At 42.1% G+C, this 27,142-nt stretch overlaps 1 protein-coding gene across 3 annotated transcripts in view; it reads right to left on the bottom strand.

Annotated features, from left to right (window-relative positions):
• Nucleotides 1–27,142, bottom strand: part of drosha (drosha ribonuclease III) — a 112,858-nt gene that overhangs the window by 28,563 nt on the left and 57,153 nt on the right. For all 3 annotated transcript variants that reach the window (XM_060939317.1, XM_060939318.1, XM_060939319.1), the window contains 6 exons: nt 25,305–25,407; nt 5,708–5,778; nt 5,479–5,523; nt 1,048–1,205; nt 831–936; nt 19–160 (listed from right to left, as the gene is read on the bottom strand). In XM_060939317.1, the coding sequence (XP_060795300.1) occupies nt 19–160; nt 831–936; nt 1,048–1,205; nt 5,479–5,523; nt 5,708–5,778; nt 25,305–25,407 (625 nt within the window). The remainder of the gene's footprint in view (nt 1–18; nt 161–830; nt 937–1,047; nt 1,206–5,478; nt 5,524–5,707; nt 5,779–25,304; nt 25,408–27,142) is intronic.

Below are 27,142 nucleotides of genomic sequence, written 5' to 3'. Positions count from 1 at the left end.
ACACACACACACACTCACACTCCAGCAGGTCAGCAAGTGTTTTGGTGCGCAGAGCGACAGGTCGTTTGGTCTTGTCATTCGTTATTGCATACTCCTGCATCCCCAATTCCTCCGCCACCTTCGCCTGTGTTCTGTTATTCACCAACGAGCTGCGCAGAAGCTGAAACACACACACACACACACACACACATTAGTGAGCTAATGCTCGCCCAGCCCTGCATTTCATTCCTGTTTTTAATGCACCCTTGTTGACTTCCCCTAGGGAGTCGAATCCCATCAGCCCTGATCACAAACTACAAAAACAATAAATATCCAAAACATGACGGTTTTCTTGTTACACTGACACACAAACTGTCTAAACAAAATCAGCACACAAAACATTAAGCAGCCAGAACATAAATAATGTAAGGGAACAGAATTAAATTCCTTTAACTAAATTTAATTTCTAAAATAAAAACAAATGTTTATTGATATTATTGATTTATTACAGTTGAGTGCTAGCTGGACTCAGACAGCAGAGATGCTGAAAGTCAGAGGAAAAAAGAATAAATAAATAAATAATCATAAAAGCCTACATCAAGTCATAAGGGAAATCATAACAGCAAACTAGAGTAGCTTCTGATGGAGTGTGTGTGTGTGTGTGTGTTATGAAAACATTGTGTCGCAGTTCATCAAAAGTACATTTTCATTTGTACGAATCTAATATTTAGTAGTAGGCAGTGTGGCGTGAGTAAGTGTGTGTGTTCAGACTGCTTTTTGTAAAAGAATTCACATTTGACACAACATTACTGCAGTACAAGTATTCACCACATTCAACAATGTACACACACCGTCAGGTGACCTTCATGATGGTCAGGGAAATGGATGAATAGATACTCGGTGGCTACAAGCTGCATGATGGAATCTCCCAAAAACTCCATCCTCTGATTATGACCTCTGAGAGAGAGAGAGAGAGAGAGAGAGAGAGAGAGAGAGAGAGATGGAGAGTGTTAACTCAAGACAGTGTGACGTTTTGTTCTCTCTATACTTCACACACTACAGGCGTACAGTGTGAGGTGGTTGAAGCCGACGGTGCGCAGTGTGAAGGCTCGAGCGAGTAGACGGACGTGTGTGAAGAACACTCCGATGGCTGACTCGAAGTCTGTGAGCTTCTGTAGGACGGGAGACGATTCGATGAGCTGTCTGTCGGTCACCGGCTCCTGCACCTGAAACACACACCTTCACTTTATTCCCATAAATCAAATTTCAATATTAATCCACTTCAGGAGATTAAGTTAGTGCTTGAACTGATTAACTAACTGAACCAAGGATTCTTTGAGTATCCAAGAATAATGTGTGATTCCCAGAACAGCAAATATCAACCGCCTTTAGTTTTTCGTTCTCCGTGTGCTTTTTTTTTTGCACTGTTTTTCTTTGCCCCTGCTCTTACACTGACTGATTATCTTAATGTGTTCACCTGTTACATGTTTCAGCTTAATTACGTTGGCGATTTATGCTTGGTTGTTTTCTCTTCTTCCTATCAAAGTCTTGTCATGATTTATCAAGCTCTGTTTTTCTTCCCCACAGTCTCGTGCCTGGTAACATTTCTGATTATGTATCATCCTTGTTTGATGTCTGCCTTTCTGTTTATTTACTTCAACTATATGTGAATATTGTAAGTAGTATTATGATTAGTGTGCGGTTTGGGACAGAGCCCATGGAGAGAAGCACACACATGTTTCCATCTCCATTAAATCACATCACGTGTTTAGCTGTGTAACACACTGAATAACTGATGAATGCTTTACAAAGAAGTTGCACTGCATTATAAAGCCTGTGAAATGTCGAGTACACATCACAAAGAAACAAAAACAAAAAAACCCTGCACAAAAATGCGAATTTCGGAATCTTGTCCATATGGAACGTAATGTCAGACACCTGTCACGTGTCGCTAACAATGCTTCAAAGACACTGCTTTAATTGGGTCGAGGTTGGCGATGTCACACTCCTTTTGTCCTCGTTTCGCCCGTAAAATAATTCCCCGTCTTCCTCCTTGACGAGGCGCCCTTAATTAACGGTGACGATCCAAATGCCAGCTGTCACATCATTACAGCTAATGACATTTTGCTTGTTAATGACACAAGCTTCGGGTTCAGGAGGAGCAGATGCTCTCGACAGTCACATTTATAAACTTGGAGAAATGTTTACGGAGTTTTTTCCTTGCAAAAATGAAGGAGCTTAACAGCAAACTGGGGTGATGCTGTGCAAAAATGTATGGAGGAGCACTGCTGTGACAGACGCAGATACAAAAATTGATGTCATATATATCTGGTGCATAAACTCTACTGTGTACAGTACATTCATTATTACCACAATGAAAAGGATTTAATTCAATTTGTTTCATGTTACTGAGAACCCAGGAATTCGTTTGTCCTAAACACTTTCCCAAGGTGGAAAACTCTGAACTGACACTGGAGACTCCTTCCATAAGCACAGAAATACATTCTCCACATCAAAGACAGTGCGTTTTCCTTAAATAACGACCTTCTACACAAGTCCTTGTGTATAAATATGGTGACTATAGAAACGATCACTAACACATTTGAATTACAGCCGAGTTGTGATGATGCAGAAAATGAACAGACTCCTTCTGACCAATCAAATTGCAGAATTCGCCAGCGCTGTGGTACAAGTGGTTGTTTTTTCCATAGGTTTCCAATGAAAAGGTAACATTTACTACTGAATATACAGCTTCTCAAATATGACCTAAAAGGTATGACGTAGTCATCTAGAACAGTGTTTTACACGTGTGGTCCGATGTTTCCTCAGTTCCCCACTTAGAACTTTAGTTCCTACCTGCACTTACTTTTTGAAAAACAAAAAAACAAACAAAAAAACCCAACCAACAAACAAAATCCTGCTGGAGGTTCAGGAATCTCAAACCACTGCAACTGACCAATTACATATCACTCACACTTGTTCCCAGTGACCCTGGCTGAAGATGCTTCCTTTTAAATGCACTTTAAGACTCTTCTTGAGTATGGTTATTAAAACTGTGACATCAAAAGCAAAGGTTCGATTATGATGCTATAGAGCTGGCCTGATAAAGGACAACCCTGTCCGCTACCTCTCGTCACCTTTACCATTACACATGCTTCATAACACAGCAGTCTGATCCAGGATAGAAATGTTTCTTCACACTTAAATGTTAGGGTTTTAAAAAGGTACTGCCAAATGAACCCTATTAAATGCTTTCTCTTGATCTATTGATAAAATACCCAAATTATCTTTGTTCATTTTGCTTATGTTGACGATGTCTCTGAATAAAAACAGGATGTCCTTTATTGTTCTATTGGGTACATAATACGTTGGGTCTGTGTGAATTACTGTATCTAAACAGTGTCGAACTCTATTAGCCAGATATTTTGATAATATTTTGCAATCAGAATGCTACAGGATGACTGGTCTCCAGTATTTTAACAGTCCCAGGCCGTTCTTCTTTGGGAGAAGGGGCAGGATAGCTCGAAGATGACTGATGAGTAAAAAATGTTTACTGTCTAGATGCTGGTAATCCATCAATTCCAGGGTAGTGACCAATGGACAGCTGTTCCACTGCTTCTGTATGTTCATCTAACGTAATAATGGAATCTAGTTCTCGTCTCTGTGTTGTGAAAGATATTGGAAAAACTCTGTTGAGCTTTCACTTTTACAGTCTTCAGCATTATAAAGGTCTGTATAAATGTTTATGACCAACTGTCTCATCTCAGCTGGATGAGACGTTAAAGTCCCATTTGTGCTTTAGCATGGACCCATAAAGCATGGACTATTAACACTCTTCCTTTCTCAAACTATTTCACTGCCAAGATGTTGACAACTATTCTTTTTGAAGAGAAGCGTGACCCTGAACTGCTGGAGCCACATCACCCTTCCCACCATATACCCCATTGTCTTGGGTTGTGCTGGAGTTTCAGCGGGCCTGGCTGTCTCGAGTTCTGCCATAGGTTCAGTTGTCCCAGTTGCCTCACGTTCTGTTGTAGGTTCAGTTGTCTCGAGTTCTGCTGTAGGTTCAGTTGTCCCAGTTGCTTCGGGTTCTGTTGTAGGTTCAGTTGTCTCGAGTTCTGCTGTAGGTTCAGTTGCCTCGGGTTCTGCTGAAGGTTCAGTTGTCCCAGTTGCTTTGGGTTCTGCTGTAGGTTCAGTAGGCCCAGTTGTCTCAGATTGTACTTCAGTTCTGCTAGGCACAATTCTCTGCTCTGGCTTCAACATGTCCATCTTTTTCACATTCTGCTATAGTTCCACTGGGCTCAGTTCCCTCGAGTTCTGCAGGAGCTTAACTAGTTCCAGAGCTCTCCTCAGTTCTCATTCTCTACCTCAGCTTCCACTGCTCCGGCCTTGACCCCTGCTCACACACACAGTTACAGTATATTCCCTGTTCTGTCTGGCCTGTAGTCTCACCACTCTCCACTGCTTCTTCACCCATTTCTCCGGTCTCTTCTTCTGAATTTTCATTATGTACACTTTTCACATTTCTGTTACTTTTACCTTCTCACACCGATTGCTGTTTTCCCTCGACCCCATTGGTGTTTATCTCCTCTCTGGCTGAGACACTGCTCGTCCCTGCGGTCTGGTCTGCCTGAGATTTATGAGAACATGCCCGTCTCTTATGCCCCACATCCGCACACTCGAAGCACTGCAAATTCCCCATAGTCAAATTCCCCCATATAAGATATCTAAACCATATGTCTAATTCCGGTTCGCGCAGTATCATAAATGCCTGAACAACATCAGAGCAGCATTTTTACATTCGAGTTGTATCATTTTAATGGTGATGACAAGAGTTTTCTGATTTGTGGCAGCGCACGACTGATAATCTCATTCAGGATGACTGGAGGAACGTTCGCTATGATCACTTTGGTGCTCCGTTTTACGAGCAGCTCAGCAGTGAAATAAACTCCACTCCGCACTCAATCAGAGGATTACTAAACACTCCTCTTTCCAAAACACAAACACTGCTTTATTCATCCTTGCTGCTGAACTCCATGATTCAGTTACAAAAATGGGATAATACATTTAGCCTGGAAATAAAATATACCAATTTTAAACTCCGTTAAGTTGATGGACTGAAGCAAAGCTGTACAGAAGAGTGGGCTAAAAGTTTCTCAAAATGACGTGAGAGACTGATCATCTTTTTGAAAACAATTACTTCAAGTTATTGGTGCTAAAGGCAGTTATGCGCATATATATATATATATGTGTGTGTGTGTGTGTGTGTATGTGTATGTGCGCGTGTGTTACTGAATTATAGTGTGTACTTATTGTTTTCTGAATGCTGGTTTCCTTTTTTTGGGGAAAAATGACCACATATTGATATCTCTTGTGTTTTTTGTCATCACATACTGAAACTGTTATTTAGGCCCTGATAAATAAAAACACAGAACTGAAAGAGGGTATACTTTCTTTTCCCATAAATATTTTTATTTATTTATAAATACTATTGCTCACCTGTAATGGATGAGGCGGATAGTGGAGCCACACTTCCCTTAGGTCCTGTAACACACACACACACACACACACACACACACACACACAGATGAGAGAACAATCTGCCCATCTGTATACTCATGGACTCATGACAGACTCTACTCTCTCCATACTTGTGTACTTGAATATTTAAGAGGATTGTGAACTGGATGTTGCCCCAAGGAAGATATGAAAACAAACACACACACACCTCACTGTTGAACAGCAGCCTGCCAAACAATTGCTTGGCCTCTTCTAATCCACCTTCCAGATACACAGCACCTGCAGAGAGAGAGAGAGAGAGAGAGAGAGAGAGAGAGAGAGAGAGAGAGAGGACAGACAGAGAGACAAAGACAAAGAAAGACACACAGAGAGAGACAGCCAGTGAGAAACATTAGAGAGAGAGACAGCCAGAGAGAGAGAGACACATAAAGAGAGGAACAAAGCAAGAGTTATAAAGAGAGACAGAGAGAGACACGAGAGAGAGAGACGAAGAGAGAGACAAAGAGAGAAACAAAGCAAGAGTTATAAAGAGAGACATGAGAGAGACACAAAGAGACCGACAGCGACAAAGAGAGAGACAGTGAGAGAGACACACAAAGAGAGGGGGAGAGAGAGTGTGTGAGAAGTCACTTTATTTGTATCGACATTTCATTTCATTTTTATTCGGAATCACCATTAGCACCTGTTATAAACAAGGCTATTCTTCCTGGTGTCCAATCATCTCGCATCACAACATCAAACAAACAAATCATACAGACAATACACAAACAATACAATACAACAAACAATACACTACAACCAAACACACAATAGTTCACATATTTGAATCAAATACAATAAAATTCATAAATCTGTTCATTTCTAATATACATTACCACAGGTTTCTCACCACTTTCCATATTACCTTTTCTCCAATTCAAATAATAAAAAACAAACACCACCACCAAAAGAAAAAAGTAAGTCTGAGAGTGACCCAAGGATGCAGACACCCAGCCTCCAGCACGTGCCCCCCTACACCCCCCAACAGCGGAGGGTCCCTTGTAGAGTGGCACCGGTGAACACGTGCCCCACACCCGCACCCTGAGACACCCCCCACTCCCGCTCCTCACTTCCAAAAACATAAATCATAATACAAACTCAATAAAACAACAAACAATACAGTCTATTTTTATCATACTCAGTAATATTTTGGCCCCTCCAAGAACTGCCACCTTATTGTGGTGGAGGGGTTTGTGTACTTGAATGATCCTAGGAGCTACAGTTAGGTCCATATATATTTAGACACTGACACAAATTTTGTTTTTTTACCTGTTTACTGAAACATATTCAGGTTATAGTTAAATAATGGACATGGACATAAAGCCCAGACTTTCAGCTTTCATTTGAGGGTATCCACATTAAAATTGGATGAAGGGTTTAGGAGTTTCAGCTCCTTAACATGTGCCACCCTGTTTTTAAAGGGACCAAAAATAAGTGGACAATTGACTCAAAGGCTATTTCATGGGCAGGTGTGGGAAATTCTTTCGTTATGTCATTCTCAATTAAGCAGATAAAAGGCCTGGAGTTGATTTGAGGTGTGGTGCTTGCATTTGGAAGATTTTCTGTGAAGAAAACATGCGGTCAAAGGAGCTCTCCATGCAGGTGAAACAAGCCATCCTTAAGCTGCGAAAACAGAAAAAACCCATCCGAGAAATTGCTACAATATTAGGAGTGGCAAAATCTAGAGTTTGGTACATCCTGAGAGAGAGAGAGAGAGAGAGAGAGAGAGAGAGAGAGAGAGAGAGAGAGAGAGAGAAGAAAGAAAGAAAGAAAGAAAGAAAGAAAGAAAGAAAGAAAGAAAGAAAGAAAGAAAGAAAGAAAGAAAGAAAGAAAGAAAGAAAGAAAGAAAGAAAGAACTGGTGAACTCATCAATGCAAAAAGACCTGGATACCCACAGAAGACAACAGTGGTGGATGATCGCAGAATAATTTCCATGGTGAAGAGAAACCCCTTTACAACAGCCAACCAAGTGAACAACACTCTCCAGGAGGTAGGCGTATCAATATCCAAATCTACCATAAAGAGAAGACTGCATGAAAGTAAATACAGAGGGATCACTGCACGGTGTGAGCCACTCATAAGCCTCAAGAATAAAAAGGCTAGATTGGACTTTGCTAAAAAACATCTAAAAAAGCCAGCACAGTTCTGGAAGAACATTCTTTGGACAGATGAAACCAAGATCAACCTCTACCAGAATGATGGAAAGAAAAAAGTATGGTGAAGGCGTGGTACAGCTCATGATCCAAAGCATACCACATCATCTGTAAAACACGGCGGAGGCAGTGTGATGGCTTGGGCATGCATGGCTGCCAGTGGCACTGGGTCACTAGTGTTTATTGATGATGTGACACGGGACAGAAGCAGCCGGATGAATTCTGAGGTATTCAGAGACATACTGTGTGCTCAAATCCAGCCAAATGCAGCCAAACTGATTGGTCGGCATTTCATAATACAGATGGACAATGACCCAAAACATAAAGCCAAAGCAACCCAGGAGTTTATTAAAGCAAAGAAGTGGAATATTCTTGAATGGCCAAGTCAGTCACCTGATCTCAACCCAATTGAGCATGCATTTCACTTGTTAAAGACTAAACTTCAGACAGAAAGGCCCACAAACAAACAGCAACTGAAAACTGCTGCAGTAAAGGCCTGGCAGAGCATTAAAAAGGAGGAACCACAGCATCTGGTGATGTCCATGAGTTCAAGACTTCAGGCAGTCATTGCCAACAAAGGGTTTTCAACCAAGTATTAGAAATGAACATTTTATTTACAATTATTTAATTTTGTCCAATTACTTTTGAGCCCCTGAAATGAAGGGATTGTGTTTAAAAAATGCTTTAGTTCCTCACATTTTCATGCAATCATTTTGTTCAACCCACTGAATTAAAGCTGAAAGTCTGAACTTCAACTGCATCTGAATTGTTTTGTTCAAAATCCATTGTGATAATGTACAGAACCAAAATTAGAAAAATGTTGTGTCTGTCCAAATATTTATGGACCTAACTGTATGCTGTCGGGGGCATTACGCCCCTGTTAGGGTCTCCCAAGGCAGACAGGTCCTAGGTGACAGGCCAGACCAAGGGCAGTTCACCAAACCCATTATGGATTTTAAAAGATCAAGGACCGTGACGTTGCCTGGTATGGCGCAGCTGGGGCCCCACCCTGGAGCCAGGCCCGGGGTTGGGGCTCGTATGCGAGCACCTGGTGGCCAGGCCTTTGCCCACAGGACCCGGCCGGGCTCAGCCCGAAGCGGTGACGTGGGCCTGACCTCCTGTGGGTTCACCACCCACAGAGGTAGCCGTAGGGGGCTGGTGCAGTGTGGATTGGGCGGCAGTCGAAGGCAGGAGCCTCGACGACTTGATCCCCGAACACAGCGGTTAGCTGTTGGGACATGGAATGTCACTTCGCTGGGGGGGAAAGAGCCTAAGCTTGTGCGGGAGGTTGAGAGGTACCGGCTAGAAATAGTCGGGCTCACCTCCACGCACAGCTTGGGCTCCGGAACCCAGCTCCTCGACAGGGGCTGGACTCTCCACTTCTCTGGAGTCGCCCACGGTGAGCGGTGGTGGGCTGGTGTGGGCTTGCTTATAGCTCCCCAGCTCAGCCGCCATGTGTTGGAGTTTACCCAAGTGAACGAGAGGGTTGCCTCTCTGCGCCTTCGGATCGGGGAGAGGGCTCTTGCTGTTGTTTGTGCCTACGGGCCGAATAGCAGTATAGAGTATCCGGCCTTCTTGGAGTCCCTGGGAGAGGTACTGAGAGGTGCTCAGACTGGGGACTCCATTGTTCTACTGGGGTACTTCAACGCTCACGTGGACGAGGACAGTGACATCTGGAGGGGCATGATTGGGAAGAACGGCCTTCCCGATCTGAACCCGAGTGGTGTTTTATTATTGGACTTCTGTGCTAGTCACGGTTTGTCCATAATGAACACCATGTTCGAGCATAGGGGTGTCCATAAGTGCATGTGGCACCAGGACACCTTAGGTCGGAGGTCGATGATTGATTTTGTTGTCGTTTCATCGATCTCCGGCCCTATGTCTTGGACACTTGGGTGAAGAGAGGGGCTGAGCTGTCAACTGATCACCACCTGATGGTGAGTTGGATCCGCTGGCGGAGGAGGAAGCCAGACAGACCTGGCAGGCCCAAACGTATGGTGAGGGTCTGCTGGGAACGTCTGGCCGAGCACTCTGTTGGGGAGGTCTTTAACTCCCACCTCCGTGAGAGCTTCTCCCAGATTCCAAGGGAGGCGGGGGACATTGAGTCTGAGTGGACCATGTTCTCTTCCTCCATTGTTGACGCGGCTGTTTGGAGCTGTGGCCGCAAGGTCTCCAGTGCCTGTCGTGGCGGCAATCCCCGAACCCGGTGGTGGACACCGGAAGTAAGGGATGCCGTCAAGCTGAAGGAGTCCTATCAGGCCATGTTGGCCTCCGGGACTCCTGAGGCAGCTGACGGGTATCGGCAGGCCAGGCATGCCACAGCTCGGGCAGTTGCGGAGGCAAAAACTCAGAACTGGGAGGAGTTCGGTGAGGCCATGGAGGAGGACTATTGGTTGGCATCGAAGAAATTCTGGCAAACCATCTGACACCTCAGGAGGGGGAAGCAGTACTCTGCCAACACTGTTTACAGTGCAGGTGGGGAGCTGTTGACTTCGACTGGGGAAATTGTTGGGCAGTGGAAGGAATACTTCGAGGATCTCCTCAATCCCACCGTCACATCTTCCATTGAGGAAGCGGAGGCTGATGACTCAGAGGTGGACTCGTCCATTACCCAAGCCGAAGTCACTGAGGTGGTTTGCAAGCTCCTCGGTGGCAAGGCACCGGGGGTGGATGAGATCCGTCCTGAGTATCTCAAGCCTCTGGATGTTGTGGAGCTGTCTTGGCTGACACGCCTCTGCAACATTGCGTGGCGGTCAGGGACAGTGCCTCTGGAGTGGCAGACCGAGGTGGTGGCCCCTCTTTTTAAGAAAGGGGACCAGAGAGTGTGCTCAAATTATAGGGGAATCACACTTCTCAGCCTCCCCGGGAAGGTTTACTCCAGGGTACTGGAGACGAGAATTCGGCCAATAGTTGAACCTCGGATCCAGGAGGAACAATGCGGTTTCATCCTGGTTGTGGAACACTGGACCAGCTCTATACCCTTCATACGGTGCTCGAGGGTTCATGGGAGTTTGCCCAACCAGTCCACATGTGCTTTGTGGATCTGGAGAAGGCATTCGACCGTGTCCCTCATGGTATTCTGTGGGGGGTGCTTCGGGAGTATGGGGTTCGGGGCTCTTTGCTAAGGGCTGTTCAGTCCCTGTACGAATGGAACAGGAGTCTGGTTCGCATTGCCGGCAGTAAGTCAGACCTGTTCCCAGTGCATGTTGGACTCCGGCAGGGCTGCCCTTTGTCACCAGTTCTGTTCATAATTTTTATGGACAGAATTTCTAGGCGCAGCCAGGGGCCGGAAGGAATCCTGTTTGGGAACCACAGGATTTCATCTCTGCTTTTTGCAGATGATGTTGTCCTGTTAGCTTCTTCAAACCAGGACCTTCAGCATGCACTGGGGCAGTTTGCAGTCGAGTGTGAAGTGGCTGGGATGAGAATCAGCACCTCCAAGTCCGAGGCCATGGTTCTCGACCAGAAAAGGGTGGCTTGCCCTCTCCAGGTTGGTGGAGAAGTCCTGCCTCAAGTAGAGGAGTTTAAGTATCTCGGGATCTTGTTCACGAGTGAGGGAAGGATAGAGCGTGAGATCGACAGGCGGATTGGTGCAGCCTCCGCAGTGATGCGGTCACTTTACTGGTCCGTCGTGGTGAAGAAGGAGCTGAGCCAAAAGGCGAAGCTCTCGATTTACCGGTCGATCTACGTTCCGACTCTCACCTATGGTCATGAGCTTTGGGTAATGACCAAACGAACAAGATTGCGGATACAAGCGGCCAAAATGAGTTTCCTCTGCAGGGTGGCTGAGCACTCCCTTAGAGATAGGGTGAGAAGCACAGTCACTCGGGAGGAGCTTGGAGTAGAGCTGCTGCTCCTCCACATCGAGAGGAATCAGCTGAGGTGGCTTGGGCATCTCTTTCAGATGCCTCCTGGACGCCTCCCTGGGGAGGTGTTCCAGGCATGTCCCCCTGGGAGGAGGCCCTGGGGAAGACCCAGGACACGCTAGAGGGACTATATTTCTCGGCTGGCCTGGGAACGCCTCGGTATTCTTCCCGAGGAGCTGGCCGAGGTGTCTGGGGAGAGGGAAGTTTGGGCTTCCATGCTCAGACTGCTGCCTCCGCGACCCGGCCCCGGATAAGTGGATGAAGATGAAATGAGACGAGTAATAGTTTGGACTTCCCACAACAAAATCATAATTCATGAAATCCTACAAGGTATTGTTTTATCATCATCTTAAATCTTTCTCTAGTATTCTCATGGCCAATATACACTGGCAATGAGTTCCACCTCTCCATCGCTCTAGGTATATATGACTGTCTTCTGAATACTACATGTATTAGCTCTAAGCAATATAAACCTTCCATCAGTTGCATATCGTGTTTGATATTCATGTTGAACAAAATTAGGTAGTAACCTTTTATACAATATTCTTGGGAACTTTGTTAACATAATGTTTCTCAAAAAGGTTAGCAGAACATAATATGTCTTACAGTTAACCATCTCAATCGATTATGCATGTCCTTCACGTTGGTTCTGTAAGAACAATGTAATGCACAACATGCTGCTTTATTTTGAACAACTTGCAGTTTTCTCATATTTTTCATAGAAGCACTAGACCATATTACAAAACAATAATCTATCTGTGACATTACTAAAGCATTTAGAACCTGTTTGATAACTTCCGGTGGCATACCTTTTGAAATTCTTCTTACAACTGACACTCCCCTTCCCATTTTCCTTACAATTTTATCAATATGGTTCGACCATGATAAAGTATGATTAATTGTAATGCCCAGAAGTTTAGTCTCTTGTACTTGTTCAACAGAAACATCATTTACCTGCAAATTCAATTTTGGTTCAGCTTTCAACTGATACCTTGATCCTATTAATATTGCCTTTGTTTTGGTCACATTAAACACAAGTTTATTACTGGTTACCCACTCTACCACTAATTGTAGTTCTTTCTGTAATATATCATGAACAATATCAGCTGATTCTGCCACTGCATATACTGTTGAATCATCCGCATACATAGAAATTTGAGCTTTACTCAGCACCAAGGGAAGATCATTAATGAAAATCGAAAACAATAAAGGCCCTAAACAGCTCCCCTGTGGTATTCCACAGTCAACAGGACTAACTTTAGAAAAACTACCATTAAAGTAAAAACAGGACATTTAAAACAGGAGTTGACCCAAAGTGCTTTACAGTCGATGTAATCAAAATGGACAATACAAGAACACATCTGAGGAACAAGAAGATAAACAGGTTAATAATTAAAAAAAAATCAGACAAGGATAATCCATCCATTCATTATCTGGAGCCGCTTATCCTGTTCTACAGGGTTGCAGGCAAGCTGGATCCTATCCCAGCTGACTATGGGCGAGAGGTAGGGTACACCCCAGACAAGTCGCCAGGTCATCGCAGGGCTGACACACAGACAAACAACCATTCACACTCACATTCACACCTACGGTCAATTTAGAGCCACAAATTAACCTAACCTGCATGTCTTTGGACTGTGGGGGAAACTGGAGCACCCGGAGGAAACCCATGCAGACACAGGGAGAACATGCAAACTCCACACAGAAAGGCCCTCGCTGGTTGCTCGGCTCGAACCCAGGACCTTCTTGCTGTGAGGCGACAGTGCTAACCACGACACCACCATGCCACCCGGCAAGGATAAGAAAAAAATATATAAATACATAAAAGTTAGACTAGCAAAATAATAAAAATAATAACTACATAAAAGTTAATAAATTAAAACTAACATAAGATAGAATAAAAGTAGATGCGTATGGAGAGTGGACTTGACAACACCATTTAGAAACCTGACTGAACTAAAAGAAGAGAAAAAGGTGGGTCTTTAAATTCAATTTAAAACCATCAACAGTGGGACAGGATCTGATGTGAAATGGGAGATTGTTCCAAAGTCTGGGGGCAACAACGGAAAAGTCACGGTCAGCTCTGGATTTCAGGCGTGAATGGGGGACTGAGAGAAGTAATTGTGAGGATGATTTAAGTGACCTGGAAGCAGAGTATGGTGTAAGCAGATCAGAACTATACTGTGGGGTTAGAACTTTAAAAACAAACAAAAAAAAAACATTTTACAATATCAGCTCTGTACTTCACTGGTAGCCAATGCAGCTGAGGCAGGACTGGAGTGATGTGCTGTCTTTTCTTAGTTCTGCTGAAAAGTCTGGCTGCTGCATTTTGGACCATTTGAAGTCGCAAAAGATTTGAATGGGTCAACCCCAGATACAGAGTGTTACAGTAGTCCAGCCAAGACAGGATAAAAGCACAGATTACTGTTTCCAGGCCTTTTGGGATAAAAGTGGCTTTACTTTTGCAATATTTCTAAGATGGTAAAAGCTGCCTTTCACAACATTACTCACTTGTTTACTGAAATTCAACAAGCTGTCCATAAAAACACCAAGATTTTAACCTCATTATGCAAATTAGCAGACAGAGGACCAAAAGTGGAGCTGATACAAGAGGCTGAGCTGGAAGGTCCAAAAATGATCACTTCAGTTTTATCATTCAACTGAAGGGAACTGTTTGCCATCCAGCATTTGATGTCCTCCACACAACTAAACACGCTTGTCATAGAACATGTACTGTCAGATGAAACTGGCAAGTAAAACTGTGTCTCATCTGCATAGCAATGGTATGTCATATTTCTCAAAAACTGACCAGAAGGGAAGCATGTATAGTGAAAATAGGAGATGTCCCAAAATGAAGCCTTGGGGGATGCCACATTTAATGGAAGCAGAGGAAGAGAAGTAATTTCCTATTTTGACTGAGAAGCTTCTTTCTCTTACATAAGAGTTAAACCATTTTATCACTGGGCCCTTCAGACTAACTTCATCCTCTAGGCGTTTTATGAGGATGGCATGGACAATTGCGTTGAAAGCTGCAATGAGATCAAGTAGGACTAAAATAACACAGGAACCGGAGTTGACAGTGAGGAGTATATCACTGTGTCCTCTTAAAAGAACAGATTCTGTGCTTTGCACGGCCCTAAACCCAGACTGGACCTTGTCACAAATGTTAAAGGTATTCAAATAAGACAACACTTGGACAAAGACAACTTTTTCAAGAATCTCTGAAATAAAAGGGAGCTTAGTGATAGGTCTCTCATTTCTATGGTCATTAGGACCAAGGCTAGGTTAAGAGTGGTTGCACAATAGCATGTTTAAAAGAGAGAGAAAAAAGACAGAGAGAAAGAGAGAGAGAGAGAGACAGGCAGTCAGACAGAGACAGACAGACAAAGAAAGAGACAGACAGAAAGAGAGACAAAGACAGAGAGAGACAGAAAGACAGAGAGAGAGAGAGAGAAAGACAGAGACAAACAGAGAGAGACAGAGAGACAGACATACACAAACAGAGAGAGACCAATAAAGAGAGACCGACAGACAGACAGAGACAGGCAGTCAGAGAGAGACAGAGAGAGAAAAACAGAGACGCAGAGACAGACAGACAGACAGAGAAAAAGAGACACAGACATTCACAAACAGAGAGACAGACAGAGAGAGAAAGACAGAGACAAACACAAAGAGAAAGATAGAGACAGACAGACAGACAGACATACACAAACAGAGAGAGACACAGACAGAGAGAGAGAGAAAGACAGACAGAGAGAGAGGGAGAGAGAGATGGAAGTCACAAACAATGACAAAGAATGAATGAGAGGAAATAAAAGGAGTGTGTTAAACTTCACGTGGTGCTGGATGTATGACTTAACACCCCCCCCCCCCCCCCCCCCTTAATGTTAAAGTGAAGTGAGGGAAGAACAACAAGGAGAGAAAGTGAATATCCTCCACTACACACTGTTAAAAAACAAACAAACAAACAAAAAAACTCAGAAATCCTCTGCGAGTCAGAGATAATCCCATCTCGCCTCGGCTTTAACCCCAAATCCCCTCCATCTGCTGGCGCTAATCAGAAAATCAGCTTTATCATGGAAATTAGTGTGACTCAAAAACAGCCTCTTTTATTCTGTTCATTATCAAGGATCAAGAGTAAATAAAAGCTAAAGAAAATTAACATGTGAGAACGAGGAAGGAGCAAAATAGCAGTTGAAATAGCAAAAAGCAAAAAAGGTGAACGTTAACAAGCTAAAAAAAATAAAGAAAGGAAAAGCTGAAATGAGTAAGCGCTAAGAAGCTCAGGTGTGAGAAACCAAACAGCAAATCTGAAATAAAAGCTGCGTTCAGCAGGAGGAAGGAAAATATTGTAAATAAAAGCTAAAGAAGTTAAGGAGTTATAAAAAGTAAATAAGCTACACGAGGAAAAGTTTTCTGGAACACTCGCACAGAATATGTTAAACATCTCCTGTGTTAATTTCAAACCCACCCGTGTCCAGGTGTACATTTAAATATCTGGGATATCTCAGCAGTTCAAGGGCAAATTAGATCAGTCCTGCTGTCATGAAGAGCAAGGAAAAGCCAAGGAACGTCAAGCTTGTTAGGAGGAAGTTCAAGAAGACCAGAAACTTTCTCAGGTGGACTGTGAAATCCTTTATAACAAAGTGGAAACAAGTATGGCACAATGCAGACACTACCAAGGTCAGGCCAAACTGAGTACTCGGGTAAGAAGGGTGGTTCTCTGAGAAGTGTCCACGAGTCCAGCTGCACCACTGAAGGAGTTACAGAGCTCGCTGGATGAGCTCAACAATATCATCAGCTCTATGGGCAAGAACCCATTTCTGAGAACATGAAGCCAATGTCTTTATGAAGTTTTCTCAAAAGCACGTGATAAAATGCAGGAAACACCATTCCTACCACGAAGCATGGTGGTGGTAGCATCGTGCTCTGAGCTTGCTTTTCAGCAGGAGGAAATAAAAGCCTGGTTGCTATTAAAAGAGCCAAATATGTACAAGCAAACCGTTGAGGTGGACCTGCTCCAGTCAGCCAGACATGTGTTCCAATGAGGCAAAGCCCAGCTCAAAAACTAGAGGGTCATTCCATGCCAAATTAACAAATATCTGACAAATTTATGCTCGACCATCTCAGATTTCAATGAAATTTGGAGGGCTCAGAGATACTATTAAAAGAAGTTAATCCCCAAAATTTGAGCTTCCTATCTCCAATAGTTTCAGAGATACATGCATTTGAATTTTTCGATTTTTTTGCATTTTGCTCAAAACATACATATTTCAAAGTGTAATATAATCTTTATTATGCAAAATAGAAACCTAAAATTTTGCACAGAGAGACTCAATGTCTTGTACTACAAGCTTCAACTTAGAATTTCAATGGTCATTGTATATTAGATGGTGATTTTAACAAGGAAATTAAAAAGACAAATTTGCATTTTTTGCATTTTTAATTCATTCTGGAAGCTTGCCTGTGGCAGTAATGCTTAAACTAAGAATGTTATTCAAATCTACACAGAAATATATACCAATTTCAGTTTTACCAAGTGTCCACTATTCCTAGTTTGTCTGTAATAGGGTTTTGAAATTCGCCGATTTCTAAAACATGCCATTTTCAGTAGCATGGATTCCAATGTGGGATAGCAGTTAGGAGCTTGTAAATTTTTTTCAGTAATCTCCTAGACCCATATTTTATATTTCAAAATTTTTGTTCTGTGTCTCTCAAGTATTTCTGAGCTACAGGTGTTTAAAAAAATCCATTTTTTCCAAATTCGAATTTTTGATATTTCCATTTTATTGATGATTAAGGACTGATAAATACAACTAAATGATTTGTATAGATAAGGAAACATTTTACTTGTGTTCATGTCACAGAAATATGGTTTTAAAAATATCATTTTGAAATAAGCTAAATAATATATGAACATTTCACATTTTTCAGTAAATATATATATAAAAACTAAAGAAGTCAGTCATTTTTCATATAAATCACTTAACTTACAATTTCTGTTGTATGTTAGTTTATGGCAGTCAGAATCTTTCTTTAGTCCAATTCCTATAGAACAGGGAGGAAGTTCAGCCATTTCTAGATGTCTAAGAACAAACTTATTTATACTGATCTCAAATTGAAAGCAACTACAATTAAATTCCCTAGTCAACTATTCAAAATTCCCCCACAGTCCAAAGACATGCAGGTTAGGTTAACTGGTGACTCTAAATTGACCGTAGGTGTGAATGTGAGTGTGAATGGTTGTCTGTGTCTATGTGTCTCAGCCCTGTGATGACCTGGCGACTTGTCCAGGGTGTACCCCGCCTTTCGCCCGTAGTCAGCTGGGATAGGCTCCAGCTTGCCTGCGACCCTGTAGAAGGATAAAGCGGCTAGAGATAATGAGATGAGAACTATTCAAAATATCCAATCCTTGCAAAGAAACACATTCAGTTAATAACATTAGTAAATTTTCTCAGTGCTCTGTATTACAATGTATTTAATATAATCCAAGCAATATAATGTTATCTGAACAAGTATGCAGTTTACAGACTCTAAAACTATAAGATATGAGCCACCTGTTCTGGTATCAAAGGTCACCTATTGTGCTGTGTTGATATTGATAAGGCTGGCTGTTGACTGGTACACAATAGCTGGTCATTGATTGCTAATGTTACACAGTCTTAGATTAAAATCAATTTACAAATAATTAATACTGAGCATTAATTGAAATTGTATTTAAAATTGAGGAAGAAACATGTCTCCTAACCTACTTGAGCCTTATTGAAGCATTAGCCCCTCAAATATCAGTTATATGAAAATATATAAAAAATTCGAATTTGGTGAAAATGGATATTTAAACCCCTGTAGTTTAAAAATACTTGAGAGACACAGAACAAAAATTTTGAAATATAAAATATGGGTCTTGGGAATTACTGAAAAAAATTTACAAGTTCCTAATTGCCATCCCACATTGGATTTCTTGCTACTGAAAATGGCATGTTTTAGAAATCGGCGAATTTCAAAACCCTATTACAGACAAACAAGGAATAGTGGAGACTTGGTAAAACTGAAATTGGTAGATATTTCTGTGTAGATTTGAACAACATTCTTAGTTTAAGCATTACTGCCACAGGCAAGCTTCCAGAATGAGTTAAAAATGCAAAAAATGCAAATTTGTCTTTTTAATTTCCTTGTTAAAATCACCATCTAATATACAATGACCATTGAAATTCTAAGTTGAAGCTTGTAGTACAAGACATTGAGTCTCTCTGTGCAAAATTTTAGGTTTCTATCTTGCATAATAAAGATTATATTGCACTTTGAAATATGTATGTTTTGAGCAAAAAAAAAAAAAAATCGAAAAATTCAAATGCCTGTATCTCTGAAACTATTGGTGATAGGAAGCTCAAGTTTTGGGGATTAACTTCTTTTAATAGTATCTCTGAGCCCTCCAAATTTCATTGAAATCTGAGATGGTCGAGCATAACCTCTTGTTGATTTGGCATGGAATGACCCTAGAGAGAGAGATGGTTTGTGTTCTGGAATGGCTGACCTGAATATTTGTGGCATGACTTTAAAAATCGCTGTCTAGTAAAATTCTCCATCTAATTTGGGAAAGCTGGAGAAGCTTGGAATTTGCATTGAGGAATTGAAGAAAATCAAAATGAGCAAAGCACACACAGATACACCCAATACAATTTTTTTTTTTACCAGTTTCTTATTTAAAAAGATTTTTGGTTACATGTTCGATATTTCTCAAGAGTTCTCAGGATTTCTCAGCTACATTGTGCATTTTGATGTTTCTGTCCTTCATTATTTGTCTTTGAAATTTCTAAATTTCTTAATTGCAATCTTAATTGGGGTTTCTTAGCCATAGCGACCTGTATTTCTTCACGTTTTGGACAAAGCTTTGCTCGATAATGTCTTTCCATACTAATTTCTCAGCTACAAAGTCATTCCCCCCCCACCCTCGACTCCTTTTCAATATTTCTTAGATGCATAAAGTATTTTTCCTCAGACATTTCTCTGTATCTGCAGCCCCATCTCTTGCAGGTTTACTGAAGGCTTTGATAAAACATGAAAGGTATTTCTGAAATGCACGGCACACGAGAGAGTGATAGCATGAGTGTTAGAGATGGCGAAGTGCAAAGTCAGCGAGTGTGTGATGGAAATTTTTTTAAAAAGTGCTTACGGTGCCTGTGACCAACTCATTAAAGCCACATGGCCTTTCCAAAACAAATCTTATCGAGTCATTCTGTGTCCCATTTCTCTCCTGGGGTACATTCTCACATTTGTTGTACAATATTTTGGGGATGATCTGTCAGTGGCAGTGCTCAACGTAAACCCAGAGAACTCCAAGCATGTACTGGGTGAGATCAGAGACAGTGAGTCTGAATGGAGCAAGTCCTCATCTGCAGGCAGCTGTAGCTGAAAGGGTGTTGATGCCCATCATAGCAGTAACTAAAGAAATCGCTGGTAAAGGAAGTAAGTACTTCAGTTGGAGAAGGAAGCCTTCCAAGTATTGCAGTTCTCATGATACAACCGAGAGGTATAGGAGAGCTGGAAGAGCTGCGACCAAAGCAGTTACAGAAGCAAAAGCTTGAGCGTGAGAGGTGCTTGAAGATCCCATGGAAAATTACTTTCAGGCAGCTCCAAAGATGTTCTGGGAAACCGTCTGATGCACTGGAAGCAGAGACGAGACTGTGCAAACTCTGCCGAGCAAGTGTGTGGAAATGTTGAGTGATGGAAGCATCGATTTGAGTGTCAGATCTCTGGTGGTTTCCATCTCTGGAGCAGTGGTTACCATGGTGGTTGGAAATCTTCATCATGGCAAGACTGCAACAGTGGATGACCTTCAACCAGAGATGCTGAAGGCACTGGAAAAAAGTTGTATCGGTGTGGTTAACCTGCCTCTTCAATGTGGCATGAAGATATGGGGCAGTGCCTTTGGACCGACAAACTAGGATGGTGGTCGCTATTTTTAAAACAGGGGGCCAGAGGGTGTGTTCCAAATCTATGGGAATCACAACCCTCAGCCTCCCAGGAAGAGCTTATGCTGTTCTGGAAGAAGAAGCCTTTATTTGTCACATGCACACTCAAGCAAAGTGAAATTCGTCCTTTGCATTTAACCCATCTGAAGCAGTGAACATACACGTGCACACACACAAGTGAACAATTAGAACAAACACACCCAGAGCAGTGGGCAGCTATGCTACAGTGCCTGGGGAGCAGTTGGGGGTTAGGTGCCTTGCTCAAGGGCACTTCAACCCAAGGCTGCCCCATGTTAACCTAACTGCATTCCTTTGGACTGTGGGGGAAACTGGAGCACCCGGAAGAAACCCATGCACACATGGGGAGAACATGCAAACTCCATACAGAAAGGCCCTGTGTCAGCCACTGGGTTCGAACCTAGAACCTTCTTGCTATGAGGTAACAGTACAAACCACTACATCACTGTGCCGCCTGAAAGGAGACTCTCAAGGAGACTTTCAAGGATCCAGGAAGAACAGTGGAAGTTCTGCCCAAGCCATGGAACCATGGACTAGCTCTTTACCTTTTCACAGCTTTGTAAGATGGAACAGGAGTACGCTAATCCAGTCTACATGTGTTTTATGAATTCAGAGAAGACCTATGACCCACAGCCCCCTGCACAATCCCATGGCCCCCATTCTATCCAGAATTCTTGCACACAATCCCACAGCCTCCTAATCAATCCCAGACTCCAATACAACCCCAAAGCATCTCACACAATCCCACAGATACCCATATCATTGCAGTATTTTCATATAGTCCCATACAATTTTATAGAGTCCCATATAATACCACATAATCCTATAGAGTTCACTGTAATCCCATTGACTCCCATTCCAGCTCAGGTTATTGTTTGACATTTTTATTCCTCTCCATTTTTGGTTGGAACTCGCTGCATCATTTCCTTCCGTCTCATTAATGCACTTCCTGGCTCTTTCCTCGGTCACATTCCTTCCTAAACATCCTCATTTGCTTGCTGACAGCAGCAAAGAAAGATGAGTGAAACACAGGGGGTTCTGACTGTCATCGCAACATCCCATCTGTTTTATTACCCGTCAGCATTTTTTGGAGAGACGAACACAGATGCTAACTGTATGCTCCAATTCAGACATGACCTCATTTCCTGTCAAAACAACATCCCTGTTCTACAACAGACATAACTGTTAAACTATCTATGTCTCTATACGTGTCTATCTATACTTCCTCCCAATTCTTGTCTGTTTGCTCTCTCTGTATCTGTACTTCATACAGCAGCTCCCAGACATCTGTCTGTCCATACATCCTGTCTGTCGATTACTGTACATTCATCTATCCACTTGTCTGTCCATCCACTCAAATTTCCGTCTGCTGTTTGTCTGTGTGTCTGATTGTAATGTTAAATAAACAGCTCACAAAACAAGAAGAATTAGATGCTTTGATTTAATGATTTGTGTTATAAATAAATCCATGATGTGCGTGTCTGTGTGCGCACGCGCGTGTGTATATAAATGTAACAGAAGACATATTAATCAACAATTTAATCATTTCTGTGAGAGTCTAATTTCTTTCTTTCTTTCTATTTGCACCTGGACACAATATTGCTTTGTATGTCCTTATGTGTGTGGGGCGTTTTAGATGATATACGAGTCTCCCCTGGGATTTAGATGTTAAGAAATCAATACCAGTAATGAATGTCCCTCTGTCTCTCTCTCTCTCACACACACACAAAGCAATAAAGCATAAAGTAATAACTCAAAACACAAGCGGAAGCTGTGGAACTGACACCAGCTGAGTGCTGATATTAAATTGTCACATCACCAAAACTGCCACCATTTTATCATTGTTTATTTTAAACCCTGACTAACACAGTTAACAGGCTAAAGCTAGCTAGAGTTAGCCACTGCTGCAAATGAAATAGTATTGCATGTTAACTAGCACCAGCTAGCCAAAAAGTTTAAAATCAAGTACATTTTCGAAATAATCAAACTTCTCTGCATACGAGCCTAAAGCTAACACTCATTAACTAGGGTGTACACTGAAGCTAGTTCTGGTAGTTCACTAAATAATGCTAACCAACTAGCTAGTTCTACTCTGTGTAAATAGTTTTATACACACACACACACACACACACACACACACACACACACACACACACACACACACACTACACCAGCTAGTTACCCAATTTTATAAGGTCAGTTTTTCTTGAATTGAGGACCTACAGTCGTGCTTGAAAATTTGTGAACCCTTTAGAATTTTCTATATTTCTGCATAAATATAACCTAAAACATCATCAGATTTTCACACGAGTCCTAAAAGTAGATAAAGAGAATCCAGTTAAACAAATGAGACAAAAATATTATACTTGGTCATTTATTTATTGAGGAAAATAATCCAATATTCCATATCTGTGAGTGGCAAAAGTATGTGAACCTTTGCTTTCAGTATCTGGTGTGACCCCCTTGTGCAGCAATAACTGCAACTAAACGTTTCCGGTAACTGTTGATCAGTCCTGCACACCAGCTTGGCAGAATTTTAGCCCATTCCTCCATACAGAACAGCTTCAACTCTGGGATGTTGGTGGGTTTCCTTACATGAACTGCTTGCTTCAGGTCCTTCCACAATATTTCGATTGGATTAAGGTCAGAACTTTGACTTGGCCATTCCAAAACATTAACTTTATTCTTCTTTAACCATTCTTTGGTAGAATGACTTGGGTGCTTCGGGTCGGTGTCTTGCTGCATGACCCACCTTCTCTTGAGATTCAGTTCATGGACAGATGTCCTGACATTTTCCTTTAGAGTTCACTGGTATAATTCAGAATTCATCGTTCCATCAATGATGTCAAGCCGTCCTGGCCCAGATGCAGCAAAACAGGCCCAAACCATGATACTACCACCACCATGTTTCACAGATGGGATAAACATAACACTTCTAATTTAAACCAAAAAGTTCTATTTTGGTCTCATCTGTCCACAAAACATTTTTCCAATAGCCTTCTCGCTTATCCACGTGATCTTTAGCAAACTGCAGATGAGCAGCAATGTTCTTTTTGGAGAGTAGTGGCTTTCTCCTTGCAATCCTGCCATGCACACTATTGTTGTTCAGTGTTCTCCTGATGGTGGACTCATGAACATTAACATCAGCCAATGTGAGAGAGGCCTATCAGTTGCTTAGAAGTTACCCTGGGGTCCTTTGTGACCTCGCCGACTATTACATGCCTTGCTCTTGGAGTGATCTTTGTTGGTCGACCACTCTTGGGGAGGGTAACAATGGTCTTGAATTTCCTCCATTTGTACACAACCTGTCTGACTGTGGATTGGTGGAGTCCAAACTCTTTAAAGATGGTTTTGTAACCTTTTCCAGCCTGATGAGCAATAACAACACTTTTTCTGAGGTCCTCAGAAATCTCCTTTGTTCATGCCATGATACACTTCCACAAACATGTGTTGTGAAGATCAGACTTTGATCGATCCCTGTTCTTTAAATAAAACAGGGTGCCCACTTACACCTGATTTGTCATCCCATTGATTGAAAACACCTGACTCTAAGGCTACGTTTACACTAGACCGTATCTGTCTCGTTTTCTTCGCGGACGCACTGTCCGTTTACATTAACCCCCCTGAAAAAGCGGGGAAACGGGAATCCGCCAGCGTCCACGTATTCAATCTAGATCGTATCAGCTCCGGTGCTGTGTAAACATTGAGAATACGCGAATACGCTGTGCTGAGCTCTAGCTGGCGTCTCATTGGACAACGTCACTGTGACATCCACCTTCCTGATTCGCTGGCGTTGGTCATGTGACACGACTGCTGAAAAACGGCGCAGACTTCCGCCTTGTATCACCTTTCATTAAAGAGTATAAAAGTATGAAAATACTGCAAATACTGATGCAAATACTGCCCATTGTGTAGTTATGATTGTCTTTAGGCTTGCCATCCTTCCACTTGCAAGTAATAAGTGATCTGCGCTGGGATCTCACACACAGCGGCTCAGTCCCGAATCGTGGCTTGTTCACTTCACTCGCGCGCTGTGTGAGCTGCGCAGGGCCGGAGTGCGCACCCTCCAGAGGGCACTCGCTGTTCAGGGCGGAGTGATTTGGAGCGCAGGATGCCTGCGGAGCCGAGCGTATCCGCGTATTGGTGTTGCTGTGTGCACGGCTAACGGTTTTAGTGTCAACGCGAATCGTTTTAAGAACGTTAATCTGATGATCCGCTGATTCGACGTAATGTAAACGTAGCCTAATTTCACCTTCAAATTAGCTGCTAATCCTAGAGGTTCACATACTTTTGCCACTCACAGATATGTAATATTGGATGATTTTCCTCAATAAATAAATGACCAAGTATCATATTTTTGTCTCATTTGTTTAACTGGGTTCTCTTTATCTACTTTTAGGACTTGTGTGAAAATCTGATGTTGTTTTAGGTCATATTTATGCAGAAATCTAGAAAATTCTAAAGGGTTCACAAACTTTCATGCACCACTGTAGCTGGCAAAGTAACACTTGGTAGCTAACTAGTTAAATAGCTCAAAGTAGTCACTGTTGTAACCTGGAATGGGCTGACTAACACCAGTTAGCAAAATGTAACCATGAAAACTCTGGCAATCTAAAAACACATATGACAGAGGACAATAGATGATGATGTTCACTACCTTGGCAGCCTACTAAGAGCTTTAGGCAGTAAATGAGAAAAGAAGAGGAATATGGAAAATAATCACAGTGTCGGGTGTGCGTGTGTGTGTATACACACACCTATAAGAGCCTCGAAGCAGTTAGCCATGGCGTGTCTGAGGTCAGACTCTCGACACAGATCCGGGCCATGAGCGTACAGCATGAAGCGGTCCAGCTCCAGTTTCTTCAGGAAACAGCACACACACACACACACACACACACACACACACACACACACACACACACACATTAGCATTAGGCTGTACAACCATATGATTTTTAACCTGAGCATTTAAATTAAGGTGACCAGATTTCTGAGAAGAAAACCGGGGACGTTTTCAGTTTGGCAGTGAAAATATCATTTAAAAAAATCTCATGTTTTCATCTTTGTAATAAAAGGGGGGGCTTTCTCTTTTTCATGTATTTTGATCATGTATTACATAAAAGATGGGATTTTCTTCACTGAGTGCACTGTAGGCCAACTCTGCAACTGCTTTCGGTTCACATTAATTAAAGACAATGTGAAAATCTCTGGTATGGGTACATAGTTAAAATTTATAGAATATTAAATTGTAGGCTAGCTGAAATAGATGTTTTAGACCCATGAAAGTAAATATATTAATTACGATATATGCCACTAGTAATGGACAATGTATTTGAAAATATACAAAAAAAACCCACAATTTAAATAAACAGTTTACTTCAGTCCAAGCAATTTCAAGGTATTGTAACATAATAATAATAATAATAATAATAATAATAATAATAATAATACTATCATCATCATGGATACAAATAATTCCTGACCTTCCATAGCCTAAATTGCAGCCATAGCTGAATTGATGATCTAGCCTAAATGAGTAGCCTTAATCAAAACGTGTAGTCCGCTACACATCACAACAAATTATACAAATTACTGACACTTTAGTAATATTACCATAAGCCTACAGCTTTCCATAGCCAGCTACTCTGTGGGGTAACACACCAATTTGTGTGCAAGTTAGCTTATGCTATTGAACTGTTACAATTTTACCACAGCTGGATTTCTGTTGCAGCAATGTTACATCTAGCAACAACTTCAGCTGACTGATTGGCGCCACACTGAGCTTTCTCCTGCTAGCATTGGCCGCAGTAGGCTACGGTTTGTTAGGTCAACCGCTACATCTCAATGTAGTGTGACAAGCAATGTTATGTCACATACATCATCACAAAATGTAGCTAACACATTTAAAGGCTAAATAACAGATGACAAACAATGCCACTTAGGCCTACAAGAAAAGACTATGGTTCACCTGTCCAAGAGCGGATGAAGCGATCTGTCAAAGCTGAATGAATGACTTTAGTTTAGGCAAAGATTCTAGAGCACCGCTAAAAAGTTGTTCCTCAACTCCACCAATCAAAATACTGGAAAGGCTATCGCCAGAGGTGTTCCACGGGCGGATCCAGGAAAATGGGAAGGGGAGGTGGGTGTCAACCCAGTAAGGCTGGGGGCCACCAGAGGCCCCTGGAAGTGCTGCAGTTTTTAAATGCCTGGAGATGCATTTTGAGCTGTCAGACATGTTGTAAATAAAATCTCAAAGTAAGTTACCATGTCAAAAAATATGTTTTAAAAGTAGGAACTTTCAAAACCATTTTATTAGTCACTGAAAATGATCTCGTCAGAGTTGCAGGTATATGCGTAGAGCATAATTACAACTGATATATAGAGCAAAATTTATGAAAGTTGCACTGTCATATAATGCACTACCACATGACACACTACAGTGTAGTACACTGACCACAAAACACCTCATATCAATAAATTATTACTATTTTAGCAACTGCAATCTGAGCTCCTGCTCAGGACATTCAATGTACACATCAGACAGTGAATATACCCAGGTAAACTGAGGGAATGGAAGTGGCCACTTAAGACAGAG

Source organism: Neoarius graeffei, chromosome 14, assembly GCF_027579695.1.
Source record: "Neoarius graeffei isolate fNeoGra1 chromosome 14, fNeoGra1.pri, whole genome shotgun sequence".
Classification (NCBI taxonomy): domain Eukaryota; kingdom Metazoa; phylum Chordata; class Actinopteri; order Siluriformes; family Ariidae; genus Neoarius; species Neoarius graeffei.
Note: the sequence above shows the minus strand (reverse complement) of the source record. Positions and strands in the feature narration are given on the sequence as shown.